The sequence below is a fragment of the Clinocottus analis genome, unplaced genomic scaffold (assembly GCF_023055335.1).
Source record: "Clinocottus analis isolate CAN_PGR_092001 unplaced genomic scaffold, fCliAna1.0.p SCAF_23, whole genome shotgun sequence".
NCBI lineage: Eukaryota > Metazoa > Chordata > Actinopteri > Perciformes > Cottidae > Clinocottus > Clinocottus analis.
Window position 1 is genome coordinate 5318205 of NW_027175965.1, and position 19462 is coordinate 5337666.

General features: G+C 41.0%; 1 protein-coding gene across 1 annotated transcript in view; it reads left to right on the top strand.

Annotated features, from left to right (window-relative positions):
- Positions 1–18940, top strand: part of LOC137793411 (glypican-5-like) — a 43041-nt gene extending 24101 nt beyond the window's left edge. The window contains exons 9-11 of the mRNA XM_068589540.1: positions 1764–1905; positions 16152–16276; positions 16378–18940. Coding sequence (XP_068445641.1) covers positions 1764–1905; positions 16152–16276; positions 16378–16473 — 363 coding nt within the window. The 3' untranslated portion in view covers positions 16474–18940. The remainder of the gene's footprint in view (positions 1–1763; positions 1906–16151; positions 16277–16377) is intronic.
- The last annotated feature ends 522 nt before the right edge of the window (positions 18941–19462 follow it).

Genomic DNA, 19462 nt, shown 5'->3' on the forward strand with positions numbered 1-19462 from the left:
AAAAAATAGCAATATGTAACACAAATTTTGGTAATTTAATCAAAATATGAACACATGAAGTCTTGTCTGTTTGCATGTAGTGGTTTAGTCAATTTAATGTTGTTTCCTCTTCTTCCAATCAAATACAAACAAAGAAAGTGCAGTACAATTATGTGTGGGTAGCTGCACATTTTCCGTAAAACCTACGCTGTTTGCATACTCATTCAGTGTGTGTGCACCACAATATATAGCAACAGCTTATACCATAGTTATTTTGTTAAGGGATTATATTTACTAGGAGTTAAGCCATGTTTAGATATTGGACTGTAGAATGGATTTAGTTATCTAACAAAAAGCGACTTAGGCGGGGAAGCATTGCCGTAATTACTCTCATACTGCATGAGAATGGAGTTCTAAAAAAACAATTGTAATTAGAAAACTCAAAACAGTGGACTCTCAGTTTAGCCTTCGTAGCATTTCATTTGCCATACAGATTTCAGTGAGTTAACTCAAACCATTACAGTTTATGTTACGATCTTGGAGGCATCATGCAGCTTTGCTCTATAGAATGTTATCTACTGTGAAATAAAGTGAAATGTCAGTATCACATATATTTTTCCTTTATAACTCTGGTGGCTGTTTGCCTTATCTCTGCCCTCAGCTGAAACGTATTTACTACCACCTTAACTCTCTACAATACACATTTGTCATACTGTGAACCAATTATATATGTTCTTGTATCCAGTATGTGTGAAAACCTAATAACTCTTATTTTAGTGTTTTATAGTTTCTTACTTGGACAAACACATTGTGGAGTCCTTTATGAGTTCAACCCAAATGTTTGATTCAAGAACTGAGTGGATGTTTTTTTTTTTTTTAATCCCTCATTAGTTTAATTTAAGGAGCAGTTTCCATTCGGCATCATCATTATCTAACATGTCACAGCAGCCACGCTATTACTTAGCTGAGCAATAGAGAAAATGGATTCATGTTGAGACAGCGTGAACTCAATTACGCTTGAGTCTGCTCTCTGACGTGTGTGGTGTTGTATATTTGTGTTACTTGGTGTACAAAGGTGTTTATGTAGTAATTTATTGCTTTTAGTGGGAAAAATTTAACAAAAACATGCTTTTGTTTCATCGTTTATCAATGCTCCAATATCATGACTGTTGTACTGTCAGAGAATGCTCTACTGCTGACCTTTGACCTCATTACTATCGGCTGTTTGAAATGTTGGTCATTTAGGAGCGAAAGCTTATTATCCTTTGCACTCACTTTAACTCATTCTCAGGTCAGCTAAATGCCTAAAGTGTCAGAGTTGACACCTATGCCAGCAGCTCTGGGATGCTAATATTTGATAATTAGCAACAAACACAAAGTTCAGCTGAGACTGATCAGTAGTGCAAGTATCAAGTCATAATAGTGTGAGACAAATTTCAATTTGCATCTGATGACGTTGCCATACATAGAGCAACTTGTATGTGTAATGTTTATGGACATTTGTTTGTGTTTGTGTGTGGGCTCATGTTTTACTATTCTTGTGAGAAAATAAATCTGTTGACACAGTCACATTGTGGGGGACTGGTCTTACTTACAGGGACAAAATATATGTCCCCATAACTATATATAAGGTTTATATTTAGGTTTAGACTTTAGATTTAGGGTCAGGTTAAGGTTAGGCTAGTAGTGGTGAGGGTAAGTCTCCAGGAAATTAATGTAAGTCAATGTACTGTCCCCAAAAAGACATGAAAACATGTCTGTGTCTGTATGCGTGCTTTATTTAGGAGCTGTTAGTGGACCTCGGCTGGGCGAGCAAACCCAGAGGAAAGGTGGAGGAAGAGGAGGGAGGAAGTACACAGATGGAGAGAGGCAGTGGCGACGACTGCGATGATGAAGATGGCTGTGAAGCATCTGGTGTGGACGACGGTGAGTCATACACACACAAACACAAACACATGCAAATAAAGGACCGCAAATATTAGCAAATACACACCCACACATATAAACACATGAGTTGATGCACACTTGCGGGCCGGTCTTCTGCTTGTGCAAAAACGGGGATTCTGATTCATACATTACACATCATCATATACGTACACACACACACACACACACACACACACACACACACACGCTGTTCATTGGCGCGGTGGAGGTTTCAAAATGCTGCAGTCTCCACACATCTTGTGCCAGCAGGGAAATGCCCAGAGGGAGGGAGAGTACTGAAAGATGGATTCAACTGCCCCTCTCTCTCTCTTTTTCCATATCTCTTTCTGCTGGTCTCAGCAGTTTATTTCCACCCCGGCCAGGGAAAAAGGATGCACCGACAACCAGGTCATCCCAAAAACAGAAATGGAAAAAAAATACACCGTGGTTATCGATTGACTATTATTCACCGGGCTCGTGTCCATACATAATGCATGGGTGTCACAGCGAGATCGAGGAACCCCCTCCAGGCCTTGGCATCCCACAGAGTGAATGTAGTTCAGATTGTAATTTAAATTGTTGATGAGAACATGTTGCTCTATGTTGTGATGTATGTGAGAAGTTTTATTTGGAGCATTGTAGTTGTAGTAGTTTGAATCCAAATCCAGACATTATAGAGCCTTGTACAATATGCAAGGGGTTTAAATTGTAACATGCACTCAAGCTCTTTATTTTGGTGTTCATATTGTTTTTCAGTTGAATCAATGTTCACATTTGTTTGTAATGTTGACATGTTGGTTCAACAATCATATCACAGACATTGTACTGTGGCAGTGTGTTCATGTCACTAGTAAAAAGCTAATTTAGAGAGTAGGTTTAAAGTACCTTAATCCCTCTCAGCAGATGGTTTACATCAAGTATTTTACAAACTAAAGCAACCACTCTTCCATCTAGTCTGTTCCCATATAACAAGAGCAAACAGATCCAGTATTTTGTTTGATATCTGTTCTGTTTCAGCAGAGCTAGTTGGACCTTCAAAAGCAGACTCGGATGCACAGTAAAATGATTGATGGAATTTATTGCAACGAGGGGAAAGAAGAGCGGAATGAGGTTTTTTTTGTTTTTTTTCTTTTCGGGAATGGCGGAGAGCGAAGCCGAAGGGAAGTTTGCAGAGAGTGGTGGACGGTGTGGCTGGCAGGCCGTCTGGGGAGGCGGCTGGCAGGCTGATGAGTGCAGGCAGGCAGAGAACCAGCTTCTGGAACACAGGCAAACACAACTACTCAAGAGCAACAACACAAGGAAAAACCACTGGCGCAACTACGCTGCCCGAATAAGCGTTTGGCCAATACTGCCACTGTAACGGAACGATGAGTGAATGGAGAACCAAGGTAGATAAAACAGAGCCTGATGAGTGATTAGATGCAGGTGTGCTCAATCAGCCAGCAATCTAGGAGAGGGAGGGAGGGGGATAAACTGCCACGCCCACCGGCACACAGGAAGAACATAGTGAAGACACAAAAATAAACCCCAGAGTTGCGTCCGTGATCGTGACAAGGCCCCGTTTCCCAGATTCGTTAACAAGCTCTTAAGTGCTAAGAGCTTTTTAGGAGCGCTCTTAAGAGCGGTGTGAAAAAGGCGTCGTTCTTAGCTTAAGAAGATCTTTCACTAAGAAGGAAATGTAAGATTAGCCTGACCCACAGAACGCGTCTGCGAAACACCCCTATCTTAGCGCTCCTTCTTAGCCGGACCCTTCTTAAGAGCCTTCTTAAGTCCTTAAGAACGATCGAATCTGAGAAACGCCACCAATATCATTGTCATCTCCAACCTGAGGTCTGAAGGCTGCTTACCCGTGACCCTTCTCTTTACGCTATGGAAAGCTTTATTGCTTGTGTCTATCGTTGGTAGCTGGAAAAACACATTTGTTGATTAACTGGTCAACATAGAAAAAAGACCCCCACAACCTTTATGGTGACGGAACTTTCCATGACACCCAAGTGGTTTGTGGCTGGACTTTCTATGGTCAATTATTTTCAGAACAAACCAATAATGTCAGACCATAATGTAAACTAGGGCTCATTCATCACCACCGTGTTCCTCATGATCAGGCAACCGCGTGAACACATCACTCTGGTGATGTCATTGGATGGTGGGGACTCTCTCCTCGGGGGCAGGATGTAATAGGGTCAAAGGTCATTGTCACACTACTAATCCTTGCTCTGTCCTCGTCATTACTATCGTCATAAACAATAGAACAGTGGTACCCAACCTCTGAGCCGTGGACTGGTACCAAGCCATGGGATATTTTCTACCAGGCAAGAAGAAACATCTAGACATTAAACCAAAGATGTAAAATAATGAATAGACTTTGTATTTATCTTTGATTTCGAGAGTTCAGTTTGCATGTTTTAGCATATTTGCCTCTTTCCCGTCATCTTGTTTTGTGTGGATGGATCAAAGCAGATTAAAAATACATTTGCATAATGTAATTACATTTCACTAACATTAGATATTTACACAGCTAACAGCCATATTTAGCATTACAAAAATGTGTTAGTCAGGGTGTTTGTGAATGTTAGTTGCCAGATCTCACTCGAGTGTGCTGCTGTGACAGAAAAAGGTCTTAAACAAAGTTAATTTTAGTGTCAGAATATTCTGAAGACATTCGCCTTGGGAAAAACATTTACTTTGGTGAAAATAAAGCAAAAACATCGGTCACAATCTCTATTCGCGTTCACTTCTCCTATTGGAGTTAATAGACTCAGGACTGTTGCTCGTCTCCTAAAGTGGCGAGGCAGTGACAAACACTGACAGAGAGAGACGGAAAGGAAAAGGCTGGAAACACAAGAGATAGTGGTAAAAAAACAACTAAAAAGCAGAAGCAAGGCCATATGATAGATACATTGTGAAAAATACAGATGTTGGTTGGGTTTGGAGTCGTCAGGTTTGGCTTTAAAGAAGTGACTGCATGTTGCTTTTAATTCCTAATTTCAGGCATCTGCAGAACTCAAATGGGGTGTTTCAAATGTTATTGTTCAACAAAAACCTTGAGAAAAAACCTTGGAGCGAATAGTTTTCACCCCGCACCTCGTTGTCTGACAGTCCATTAAAAATATTGTGATTACAAAAATCATCTGCAGTGTAAAAAAAGTTTGGGAAACCCTGCTGTTGGTATGACTTGATAAAGATTGTTCATAAAGTTAAGGGATGTGATCTAGCGGTGGCCGATAAAGAAAACTAATATCTAAATAAGTATCCATAATCAAGCAATTTCCTAATGTCCAAAATAAGATTTTGTGTGTGTATTATCAAAGTACAAAACTGTATTTAAGATCACGCGCCGTAAAGTTTTAGTGAGAGTAATTCTCATCCACAAAATCTTAATGCAAATGACAGGAAATAATAATAACAGTTTTGTTTAGGCACTTAATTGCACATAATTTTTTTTAACGTTGTTGAAATAGTAGTTGCGAATGGGAGGAATGGTAAAACAAGTGTGCCTCCTTAAATGTCTGTTGTCTTCTACTACATCACCCCCTCCTCTCACTGCTTTAAAAGTAATGTCTTTGTTGGGCCGTTTGTCATACCTTTACTGACCTTAATGTGTCAGATCGGGGGGGAAACTCCCGCTGGGCCTGAAACTGGTACATTGTCTATTTACAGAGAAAATATCTGGTTAAGATTTACAGAACTTGTGGCGGTAAGTGGGCACTGTGTCTCTCAAGCCACAATGAATGCCTGGAGAAAGAGTCACAATAAAGAGTGAGAAAAGGGGATTTTATGCATGTACACCCGCTCGCCGGCATCTCTATGCATATAAATAAGCCTCACCCGCATTGAAGCTGAAAGAGTGATGCAGCATCAAGCAGACCACACAAATCACAGGGATTCATTTCTTATGCTTATACTGTGTTAAATCAATAGGTTTGAGTTAATGTATAAATAAAACGCCATCAAATGAATACATGCAGGCTGCTCTGATTTGACTCTGGATAGATCTGCCACTAAATCAGCCTGTCCACCCTCTGACTCTCTCTCTCTCTCTCTTTCTCGTTCGCATTAAATTCAGCCGACAAAAACATGTCTCTAGGTCTGACTCGCTGAAATGTGGAGCTTATTATTGGAGCAGAGAAATACAATTCTGCTTGCATGAAAAAAAGAAATCACAAATGCATGTTAATGGCGTCTTGTTTGCGCGTGCATGCTCGCCACGAGTACGATTTTAAATGTGTTTGTTTGAAATCCGGGCGGTACATTTGTTACTGCAACGTCTTTGTGTGTAATCCACTATGTTTTATGAAGGGCCCAGTTCCCTGACTGACTGAAACAGATGCCGCTTCTTGACTGGTAATGTCTCAATATCAACCCGTGTATTCACATACACATGATTAAGCTTAAGTTCTCTCTCCATCCCCGGGCCGCAGACATATTAAATGTATTTAGCAAATACCCCTCCCGCCCCCTTTGCCTCCCCCGTCCTCTAAATAATTCTCATGACATTTGGGCTTTGTTGAATATTGAAGAGAGAACAAGAAAAGTAGAGGTTGGGTGTCAGATGATACCAGCCAAGAGCTGAAATCAAACCTCAGAAACTCAACGCTTCATTGCCAAGTGCTTCATTTATGTGGGACATTTAACAGTGAGAAGGTATTTTAGTCAGGCTGAGACAGTACACAGCCTAATAGTGTCTCATTTAAGTCCATTTACAGGTTGATCTCGGCCCAGAGAGGGAGAATCACTTGGTAAACATTATTCACTGATTAAAAGCAAAGAAAAAGACAGATGTCTGAACATATGAGCAGTCAAATGCAGAGCGCTTAAGCTAGCGCCAGTTGTACCATTTTACAAAGAGGCAGTGAAGTCCAGCCAGAAAAGCTGCTTCTGTCATTTTCTCTCTTACATTGTAGTTGGGAAATCAATGTTATACAGACGATTATGGACATGCTAATGAGTGTATTTTAAGTGGTATATGAATAGACACGTGGCTGAAAGGTTGCTTTAAAAAGGCTTCCCGTTGACAAAATCTGTCTCCAGACAGACATATAAACACCTGGTGGTTCTGTGGTAGTCACCACTACAGAAACTGTCTCCAGGAACACATTTTTCTCACAAGGTGTCGAGCCACACTGTTGCGGTTGCTACTTCTGTTAGTTTTTTTTTCTTCTTCTCTTTTTCCACTATTCCTCTTTCATCGTTTGGTAATTTGTCACCCTTCCCCTTCACTTGAATTCAGAGAGATTAAACTGATTGATTTTTTTCTTTCAAACCCTTCTTCAACTGCCCCTTCTCCGATCTCTCGGTCTCCCCGGACATACACAGGTCCTATAATGTCAATAATGTAAATGTAATCACAGCTTCTCTTCTCTTCTCTGTAACAAATGATAGAATGCGTTACAATGGCTTTACACCGCAATGTGGCGCTGGATACTAAAACCTCCAAATGTCTATGAGTCACATTGCAACCAATAATGTCAGTAAAGTCTCGAAAGGAAATCCCTTTGAAGGCTTTATATCTCACAGATTAATATACACCAAGTACACACACACACACACACACACACATATATATATATATATATATATATATATATATATATATATATATATATATATATATATATATATATATATATACACCAAGTGCAGGATGTTTCTGTGTGTGTGTGTGTGTGTAAGAGAATGTGAATGTGTACTCGCATGGGGCACTCAATCCCTGTAACCATGGTTACCAGGTGGTCTGTCCTCCCATGGGTCCTTATTTGATGACAATGAAGAGAGAGAGAGAGAGAGATGGAGAGATAGAGGAAGAAAGGAGGTGTGGCAGATCGTGTGCCATCTCTCTTGGCCGAGTGACATAAGCTATTGTCTTTTTGCATTGTGCTTCCCGTAACCTCGTTTCCTCCTTTGTGTAACAGCGCCGTGGGATCTGGTTAAACATAGTTTAATTTGCAGTTAAAACGCTGTCAGTAGGGTTCTTATCTTAATCCTGTCCTAAATTATTGGCCATACAACTGGATACTGTACATTGCTGAGCCATTTTCTATTTATTGTCTTGCCTCTCTCTCCCAAGTATCTTCCCTCCATCGGCTCTGCCTTGCTCCTCTGGCCTCTCCCCCACTTCCCTGGGGCCACATTCACAAAGCCTTTAGAAGCCATTTCATCTTAAAGGGAAAGGCCAGTGTTTTCCATGTTGCCCCTCCGCCTGGGGAAGGTTTGATCTGCATTTGTAAGCATCCGTCTAAAGGGAGCCAAAAAAAACAATAAAAAGCCTGGCGAGGCACCGAATCTGCACCCGTGACTATAAAAGTTCCCAGAGCGAGCCGTTGGATCGGTTTGATCAGAGCAATAAAGTGGAACTGCTTTCTTTGTACACGCATGCACTGGAGAACATAAGGGTGTAAAATATGTTATGAATGCAATCAGTATCCCACTGATACAGCAGCTTTACTCTGGAAATCTAGACTGAAGCAGTTTCTTCTTATAATGCGTTATTTTCACATTTATATGTCATTTATACTCGGGTTTTACGCAGGGACGCAAGACCCGCAAGACCCGCAAGGGCCCCTTGTGTTGTCACGTGAGAGGTCCGCAAATATGAACATTTATACAACCCGTCTTTGACGGAGTATAAGGACACGCAGATGGCGGTGAATTCCTGGAGGGAGATATCGGTAAACGTCGGTGTGCAGGTCGACTCTACGGTCGTTACGCCACCTGCTGTTCTGGCGTATGGAAAAGGCGGGAACCGTAAACCAAAATGAGTCCAACGATGCAACTGCATGGCCAGCCGCAGTTGCAGTTGCAAGAGTGTATATCGTCCTTTAGTTAATAGAGCAACCCTGGTTCTTACTTTATACGAAGAAGAAATGTGCATTAGTAAATACATTTAGTAGGAAATGTAACGCTGGCTGGATCCTTGGTTTAAACAAATGTTTACTGTACACTGAACAAATCTGTCCACCGTGAGCAAGATAGAACATCCACAGCAAAGTGTTCACCATCAACATTTTTCCACATCCTGCAAACTAAGCATTGTGGTCGGGGTCTTACTTACACGCCCAAAAGGTCAGGGCTGCTTTGAAGCACACGACAAGACGCGTACACTATTCAGAAATATAGAATAAGGGTGGTGATATTCTGCCCGTTGTCAACAAATCCACTTGAGACCAACAATGAATTGACCCTTTTTTATGTGCCTTCGACCTCCATTGTTGTTCAAGAAACACATCGATAAGGCCTGTTGTGGCATGTTCCTTTTTCTAAGGATGAACATGGACACTGGAATTTATTTTCAGTCAACCCCACATACTTACAAAATAGTCCCAATACACTACAAACCCTTGTTTAAATGATGTTTGCTAAACGCAACAGCGGCGAGCTGCTTTGGAAATTTATATAGATTGTTTGGTTTTTTTTAAACCGTAACCTGTTTTTTTTTTAGAAATGTGGGTAAATGGTGCAGTTGTTGGCGCTGTTTCCTCACAGCAAGAGAGTTGGCTTTGGCGTTTTTTTTTCTGTAGCTCAAAGTGGGTGCCTCCAGCTGTCGGCATCTTGGCAGTGACGACACAGCCTGGCTCTAAAAGTGGGCATAGAGGTGGATGTTCGGTGAAGCTGAGGCAGGCCCAGACAGTTAGTGACCTGCAACGTCACCCACCTGTCACTCACAGCAACAAATGTCCTTGATAATGCCAAACCATTTAAGGAACTGCAGTTTTGGCAGCAACACACATGGTTTCCACACATGCAAGTCAGCTTATTTGCTGACTCTAGATCTCCTGCAGATGGTTGTCTGTCAGCCCTGTGATTGGCTGTCAATGTGTCCAGGTCAGTAACAAACGGGCTTTAAGCTGACACATTATGGAAGTGAGAATGTGAGAGACGGACTCACACATTATTGTGGTCTTTTTTTTTAGTGATTTGTTAACAAAAACACAATTACAAAAGTATATTTTCCAACCTACTTTATCTGACTTTTGAGTGGAATTGATGTGAGATTTCCTGGATTGTAAAAAACATTGCCAATGGAGTATCAAGGCAGCGATTGCAATTCCACCAAAATGCATTTGGCAACTCAATTGCAGACACATTTAATGTCTACGATCTGTTCTTTGGTTTTATTTAGCTTTTGAGTTCACAGCTCGAGTTATATATGACTAGAGCTGGCGCACACACACACACATACACCCACATAAAGACACACACACAAAGATATATCAAGGGTGAGAGAAAGAAGGAGATGGGGAGGAGCAAATACAGGAGAAGACGATAGGGGGTAACAGTGGGTGCCGGGAGAAAGGGAACTCACAACGATCGAGCTCCCACACTCTGTATGTGTGTGTGCATGTGGCGATGGTTAATAAGCAGTAGAGTTGAAATGATAGATCCTCGGGGCAGGAGATGCGGCTCATTAAAGAATTACACATTCACTTTGCTCTCACTTGTCTCTCTCATTCAAAGCGATTTAAGGCTCTCTCTTTTGTTCAGCTCACCCCGAAAGAGATAAAAGAAGTGAACTTTATATGAAATGCTGCACATCAGAGATTTTCTACATGAATAGCTACGTGTACGGTTGACTCCCTGCACTCAAGCTTTCAACAAAACCCATAACCTCCATCAAGTATCACTATATTCCTATATATTCAGCTTCTGTTCTGTCTGAACGCCTGTCTCTCAACCTGTTTGCTGTTCCTGCCCGTGTTTGCTCGTCTCGAGTTGACTGACTTTTTTCATGCAAATCGGATTAGACATTATCAGTTTATTAGTCCTCCGCTCCGCAGTGATGCTGTTATTCCCACACTTGACCTTTTGAAAGATGTTCTTGCTTTGTCTCGCCTGCTCTGGCTGCACCTCCTGCTTCACTCCTCATGTATCCAAATGAGCATTCACATGCCGCACACAACAGCACACAACAGAACACAACAGCACACGACAGCCCCTTTGGCTTGTGTGGATGTACAACCTTCAACCAATCCCACTGTCGTCTTCATCCTTTCATGTACCTCCAATCACAGTCCCTCGCTGCATTCAATCTTCCACTCATTTTCTTCCTCTCCGTGTTTCCTCCAATGGTTTTATGATTCCACTGGAGGCTGTGTTTAACCTCAGCGGGTATGACCTTGGGAAGATGCTCATCTGCAAGTCAAACCATTAACTGTGTTATGAAAACAAGCACTGGCCATTAACATGGATATTACATTTTAGGCTATGTCATTTGGAAAGAATGGAGCAGATGACGGAGATTCATTACAGATTATCTGACCGGCCACTTGTCCACAATTAGTCAATAAACGGACGTTTTGGGGAGATTAACTAGTTTATTAACGGGATTATGAAGTGAGACACTTTAATATGCAGAATAGTGAGCAGTTTACTAAGTAAAGAGACATTTCTGTAAAATTCATAACATTTTATTTCGGTTAAAGTATATGTTCACACACGGTGAGGGGTTTTAAAACGTGCTTTTATATTTCAGGTGAATAACTGTGTGTTTATTGATACATAATGCATCATACATAATGCATCAACGCATGCCTGTTTTTCTATCAACCCCAAGTACTAATGATGTGTTTTTCCGGTCAGCCGGTCGGCCCAGCACTTTGTACGGACTGAAATATCTTAAGAGCTGTTAGATGGATTGCCATGAAACATCATACATCCATAACATGCATGGTTTCCTGAAGATGTACCCTAATAATGTTGCTGATCCCCTGACTTTTCCTCTAGCGCCACCATGAGGTTCAAAGCCTTTCACCATATGTTAGCATGGCTGCAGCATCGTGATTAAATGACGATATAATATGGAAACCCAACACTTTCTTGGACAACCGGTTGGAAGGAAAAATCAATGAGCGAGTTGAAATAAAACCTAAAAAATACTTTATGTAAATTGAACATCTTTAAAAAAAATCCCTTCAAAATAAGTTATTGGAGCGGCAAGAAGTTCTCTCTCCATCCCTCTGAATTAAGAAGCATCACTATCACTCAATATAATAAAATATAAGCTGACTAAAATGCTTAAAACATTGTGACAAATTACCCACCAGGGACACATTTGATGATTCTAATATCTACAGATTCTTGTCTAAATGATTAAGTTGACTAGCAGTCCAATATCATAATACTCTTCCTTTGAGTCCATAAATAACACGATGACAGCAGCGGAGAATATTAGGAGGTACAGTACAGTGTGTTGGAAGGCTCATTGTGTGTTCAGAAGTAGCCACGGTCATTGCTATTTGATATATTTCCAATGTGCATATACTTTGATGTTTACATCATACAGCCCGATGTTATTTCTGTCTTTCCTTTCATCGTCTTTCTTCCCCACTCAGCTTTTTTATATTGCTATCATTATATAATTTGATTCTGATAAGTACTTCCTGGGTATAATCCACAGTTACCTTCTTTTTTACCGTGCTCTTCCAGTTATGTGTGTCTGTGTGTGAGTGTGTGTCTGTGCGTGTGTGTGTGTGTGTGTGTTTCCTCCCTGGGGATCTGAGGCTGAAGTAATGAAATGCTCATTACTGATTCAGCTGGAAATGCTGGGGATACATTTACACACCTACACACACACACCATCTATCCAGACGCTTTTCAAGGTCACCTCACATAGTTTGTGTGTGTGTGTGTGTGTGTGTGTGTGTGTTTGAGAGAGAGATTGTCTGTTTTATACATATAAATTGAGGAGCCTCTAGATCGGGCATAATTGGGGCCTTAATTGACAGTTCTGTACAATACGCCACAGGCATCTGATATCAAACCTGATCATTAACACACATACTCACAAACTCGCCTCCTGCGTCCCAACCTTTCATTTCTTGAACAAATGGACAACCATACACACATAACACACAAATACCTGAACTACCTGAGGTTACCTTCTGAGGCCAGACAGTACACAAACGCTCCTCTTCTTCGTTCAACACATTAAAATGCATTGATTCAGTTCTGCTCTAAAGCATAACTAACATGTCTCTGTGACACACAGTGTTTATGGACACACACACGCAGCACACACACAGTACTGTCTGCTGTTATTCGAAAGAAGCTGTGTCGTCAGTCGGGTTTCGTTTCAGACGGCTGACTTCAGGAATGCATGAAAGAGAATTGAACACAGCAATACTGAGGTTTCTTCTCTGGAATGTATTTTTCGGGACATTTGTGAGGCAGGGATGCTGATGTGTGAACTTCATAATGGAATAATGTATGATAATCATTTGGAAGATGTATTGTTTTGTTTCTAATATGCAGAAATATCGTTGAAATAAAAAAGAATACAAATGATTAATAACATGTTCTGTCAAATACACCAGCATTACATTGCTATAGTTTAACAAAGACATGCTGCTTCTTTCATTTGACTAAACATTCCAATGAAATAGTGAAGCTTTACCGAATTAAATCTTTGTAAAAACATGTTGGATATCATGTATTGGTACTATACACATACATATTTAATCCTTGCGAACAATATATTATTTTTAGAGAGAGAGACATGCACCGAGCTGTTTCCACTGGGTCACCACAGCTCTGATTTATAGCGCCGCTCCACCTGCTTTCAACCCTTACTGTCATCCGTGGGCAAATGTCTCTCTTCAATCCAATTCCATTTTTATGTTATTATTTCTGAAAAGTATCTAAATGACAAGTCAATGGAGGAGAGGACACATTTTATTTGCTTGAACAGGAGCGGATGATTTATCACTGTCGCTCTCTTCCCTCAGCCATTGCAATACACGATAAACCTTCCTTGTAAACTGTCAGTTCAGCTCCTGTGAGGATGTAAACTGAGCATGAATGGAGGCACAAGCTGCTCACAAGCTGGATGTCAATGAAGAGGATGAAACTGCTGGCCGCTCTTAAATTGCACTGACCTGGGCTCTGCATTCTGCCACTGCAACTTTCTGATGCTCCAAATGTCACTCCTGCATTCTTATCAACACACACACACACAAAAATTACTCATTACTCATTCTAGTAAAGGTTAACCTACCCCATGAGTATATGACCAGAGACATTGTTCATCACTCATCTCCGGCTGTGTGTGTGTGTGTGTGCGTGTGTGTGTGTGTGTGTGTGTGTGCGTGTGCATGTGTGGAGGCAAATTTGTTGCCAATATCTCACATGTTCTGATTGTTGCTAAGAGACAAACATGCTGAAGGGCATGCAGGACGAAACTGCACTCTGCCACCTGCTTTCAGACCACACACACACACACACACACATGCACGCACATGCGCACGCGCGCGCAAGCACACACGCATGCACGGACAAAGCAACCTTTAAGTGCAATGATTTAAGACATTGAGTCAAATAATTAACTGTGAAACCCTAATTTTGCAGCCAAATTTACCTTCAAATATAAGAGTAACTCACTCACTTTCTAGAGCTCTTCAGTGTAAACTATGAAGGAAATATTAAGCGCTGTCTGATGTTCTGTTCTGTTTGGCTTAATTAAGGAAGAAATAATTTAAGTTTCAGAGCAAAATATATCTATTTTATCACGTGATTCCTATTTGTGAGAGCTACGATGCAAAAGTAGCAGATGTTGTGCAAAATGCTCTGCTGTTGTGTTCCCATCAAAACCAGGTGTGAGACAAAGGTTACCTTCCCAAGCCAGACAGTACACAAACGCTCCTCTTCTTTGTTTAACATATTACAATGCTTTGATTCAATTCTGCTTTACACACAGAAAGTTCTGATCAAAACATAACTAACATGTCTCTGTGACACACGGTGTTTATAGACACACACACACACACACACACACACACACACACAGCCTATATCCCATATAGCTCCATTTGTCAAGAAAGCACATGAAAGGAGAGATTCCTTATTAGCAAACCTTCTGCTGTGAGTAAATCATCTGAATCATCACCACAGTCAAAAACTAAAAACATAGCATGTCTCTGAAACTGATTTATTTTCTATGAACTTCTAACATTGTCTTTGTGACGATGTTTGTGTGTGTGTGTGTGTGTGTGTGTGTGTGTGTGTGTGTGTGTGTGTTTATAAGGGTGCTTTCCTGCCTTCTTCATGCCTGTATCATTATGAGATATAATATTTGTGTGAGTGTGTGAACATTAACAACTCACCTCATTCCTCAGCGACTGAAAGAGCCTCTTTGTCTATTGTACTGCAGGACAATGTGTATTGTAAGAGACAGAATCAGATGTCTGCCCAAGCAGGTGTGTGGGTGTGTGTGTGTGTGTGTGTGTGTGTGTGTGTTCGTGCGTGTGCATGTTTAGCCTCCAGCACAGTCTGACTCCCTCCTGTTCTAATCCACTCATTTACCGGGGTTCCTCCCACAAGGTGCTGGATTATTGCCAACCCATACACATACAAGCCTACGCACACACAAACACACGCGCACACACACACACACGCACACTTGCACACACTCCTACAAACACTTCATGCATATGAAAGTTTCAAAGCAGCTGGGGAAGTCCGGCCGTATGCCCATCAAATGAAGCAACATTTCACACATCTGTGTGTGTGTGTGTGTGTGTGTGTGTTTATGGAAAGCTGTGGGGGGTGGGTTGAAATTCATACATATTTTTGCAGGCCTAAACAACAACAAAGACAGACATAAAAAATGTAAGATGTTGTGCTATGATGGGACTAAAAAAAGATCCAGGAATTACTTCCACAAATCTTGACTCAGTCTGTTGATTTATTGAGTTATTTAATAATAGGGACACCAAATAAACATACTCAAATGTGTGCAAAGGGCTGAACTTGTTCGGGTTCATTGAATTGAGCTTGTCACTCAAACGTCGGCTCATTGCTTGTAAAACTACATGAATGAAATACTACATTCTATATGTTGAAGATTATATTCAGGTGGCATACAAACGTTATCTTGGGTTGTGTATTTGCAGGGAATGTGTATCTTTGAAAGTACACACCAACAATAACACAAATAAATGGAAAAAGAAGATACGTGATGTTGATGACCAAATCCTTTATGATAAACTAAAACAGAAATAATAAATGAATATTTAAAGAAATAAAGAGAAGGCAAGCAAAATCAATTAGAAATGTGTGAAATCAAGTGAGTAAGTGGTTTATTTGATAGGAATTTAGGATAGGAATATATAAGCTGCTACCTATACCTTTTCAGTATTTATTTTTATTAGACATTAGATTAGATTTTATTAGATTGTGGATTGACTTATTGTATGTGATGATTGACTGAATAAAACACTACTACATGTACTTTGTTTCCCACTGCATCTGGTCAGGTGACCAAACAGGTGATACGTCCAGCGGTCATCGTGCAGTAACAAAGGACACGGCTCCTCCTCCTCCTCCTCCACCTCTTCCTCCTCGTCGCCCCGTCCCTCCTCATCACCTCTCCCCCGCACAGGTAGGTCACGACTGTTCATCCTTTTCACACACATTCTCTCCTCCCTCCCCCGCCCCCCCGTGCCTCCTTGTCTCCTAACATCATGGCATGCTCTCTGTTAGGGGGTTGTTCGAGGCTCAGCCAACACGTTGTCTGTTGGACCTTTGACCCTGGCGAGCCTGCTGCTTCTACAGCTGTCGTCACGGGAACACCGCTGATCGCTGAGAGACGGTCCGACAGAGACAAAAAAAAAGACTTAAGAGACGACCACGCGCGTTTTTGTGGTGGAGTATTTGGAGTTTGTGTAAGTGCAGGTCAACCGCTCTGATTGTTTTTGTTTTGGGTGGGACGAGCTGTCGGTTCATCACAGTTGCAGGTGCACCGTCAGCGTTTCTACGTTACCTGTACTGACCTCCACATGTGTTTGTTTATGTGTATCTAACTCTGATAGGATAGACTGCACAGCACTACTGACTTTTTTTTTTTGAAGAGAGATGTAAATACAAATATATATATATTATATATTTATATAAAGAATTTCTATAGATAAAAACGGCTTGATGTGTAAATAGAGAATAATATAGAACAGAGCAGGTTGCCCTTGAGGTAGTTTAGTTTGACCTTGACATTGTGTATCCCCCCACAGAGACGGCTATAGTTTGAGCTGAAGGCCTTCACTGTGGCAGCAGCGTGCTTACAGTGAAGGCACACTCGTGAGGACGTATTCATTTTGATGAAAACAATCTATAATGCGATACTTCAAACCATATACAGATGGCCATGTAGCATCATGAAGAACTTGACAGTTTGGCCTGTAAGTCTGTGCAGATTGAAGCCCATCCGGCACTTTTTTTCACATAAACATGTTTGTTCACGCAAGCTGCCATTGCTTTTTTTTTTTTTTTTTTTTACATTTCTGCAGCAAATATGCTGAGAGATTTAACTGTGGAGCACTCGCTCTACATGTTAAATCCTCTAAAAATGACTCTTTAGTTGCGGAGATCTCTCTACAGAAACGGTTTCCTCGTGTAGTTTGACATTTCTACACATATAACACCTTTTATATTAGTTGTGGGAAAACTGAGTTGAGACTATTTCCTTGTAAAAAGTTGTAAAAGCCCCAGAGGGAGGGATGTAGCAGCTTACATTTCAACTTCAATTTTATTTCCCCGGCCATCCTCGGCAGAAAGCTCTGTTATAAATAAAAGTGTCATAAACAATAAAATGCACCTTATACATGAGAAGACTCAGTATGGCCCACATGTGAGTGCAACAAGACACAATCGTCTGCCTGAACAATGACTCATTTTACATCTCTTTGTCGGTCACAGTGATTTCTCAAGCTGACTAGTCTCCCAATGTATTAATACAATGATAATATTGAAGACATCCAACAAAACACTGCATACTGATGGCATTTTCTCAGTGAAATACATTTGTCATCAGCTCGTCTTTGTGTCGACACGATGTGGAGTACCAGGAGAGTGATCAGACTACAGCTGAGTCCAGATCCAAACATGATCATTAACAGTAGCAGACAGACAGCTGGAAGACTGATTAGCGCTCTCAAAGTGGAGCAAATGAACCAGCTGAAGGACACTGTGCATTTCTGTCTGAATGTGACCGGCTTCGTCCTCATCATTTTTTCTGATAGTCCTTTTATTTCCGCAGAAACGTGACAGTTGAGACAACATGAAAAAAAAAAAAAAAACCATTAAGATCCTCCATGTGTGCGTTATCTGGGCAGAGGGCCCAAATGCAGTGTAAGCTACAGCGCGATGCTTTTACAACATAATCTGTCAAACAAATGTGATGTTATTTGATTAATTTTTAAACGCCACTCCCAAATGAAAAGAGATTTTGGACGTGAGCCAACCCCTTCATCTTTGACAGCTCTTGCGCTCCGACCTACATGAACAAAACACCAACTCATCCCACTGCACATTCTGTACAGATACGCCAACATATAAAATGCTTTCTCGTTAGGCGGAAAAACCAGGATGGGATATTGACAGCAATCTGGGTTTTGAAAATGTAAACAATTTATTGCGTATGCCTACACTTTTGCAAAACATAAAATAATGAGCATTCGCAGCTGTTTTTGGGTAATACCTCAACTGAAATCACCTGGAAAGTGAAGCTCAAGTGAAGCTCAAATTGTGACCAGTAATTCTGTGGATGCTCACCTTTAACGGATCACAGGTTTCAAACCTTTGCAGTGAATGAAATGTGAATATTGTTAGTGCATGTTTGTATATAAGACCAAGCAAATGTTTTTCATATCATCCGTAGAAGTGACTTTTTGTCGTTCCTCTAGGACGGCGTTGTTATATTTGCTTCGCGGCCTGTGTGTTGAGGCACACTAGTGTGTCACAGAGGGGGCAGTGCTCTGTGTCATCGTCAACGGGATTTCATTAAATGTACTTTATCAAGGTTTAACAGCTGTTTTTGTGTAGATATCCTAATGTTGTTGTAGCAGTGTGCAGGAACACTAGGATGCAAAGAACAGCCAGTTAGCTACAGTAGTATGGTTTCTCTCTCCACACTCTGAACACCTGTAATTTGACTAAACCAGTGACTCTCATGTGAAACGTAAATAAACCTGCTGTAATACATTGTGTCCTGCTACCCTGTTGTGTCATTAATAACAGCTTAATATCATCAGTAATAAATTGTTTTCAAATACATGCTGGATGTTGTTTTTTCTATATTGTGTTACTATCTTTGTGTAAGATTAGTCACACATAGTGCTGAAAATGAGGTGTAACATTTAAATGTGCCGCTCCAAATGAAGCTTTCATACATCAAATTAAAGATATGGTTGCTTTGCAGTGTATTTTAGGACCAGAGCACGAACAATATTTGGGATGCTAAAATGGGTTAAATCACAGAGCAGTTTGGTGCCATTAGCGCCTTACGTGTACATATATATGGAAACACAGCTGCAGCTCTTTGGCCTCTGGCCCTTTAGAGAGATTACTGTGATTGGATTGGCATGGTCAGAGAGTTGGCACGGATCGCCTGGTTGGCACAGGAAACTGCCAGAGGATGATGGGAAATAAAGACATCATTGAATGCAAATTGCTACATAGAGGGAAGAGAGAGGGAGGGAGAGAGAAAGGGAGAGCATGAAGGAGAAAGACTGTGAGGAGGAGGAGCGCTCTCATTACTCATCCTGATGATGTATTCAAATGCTATTTTTTTTTT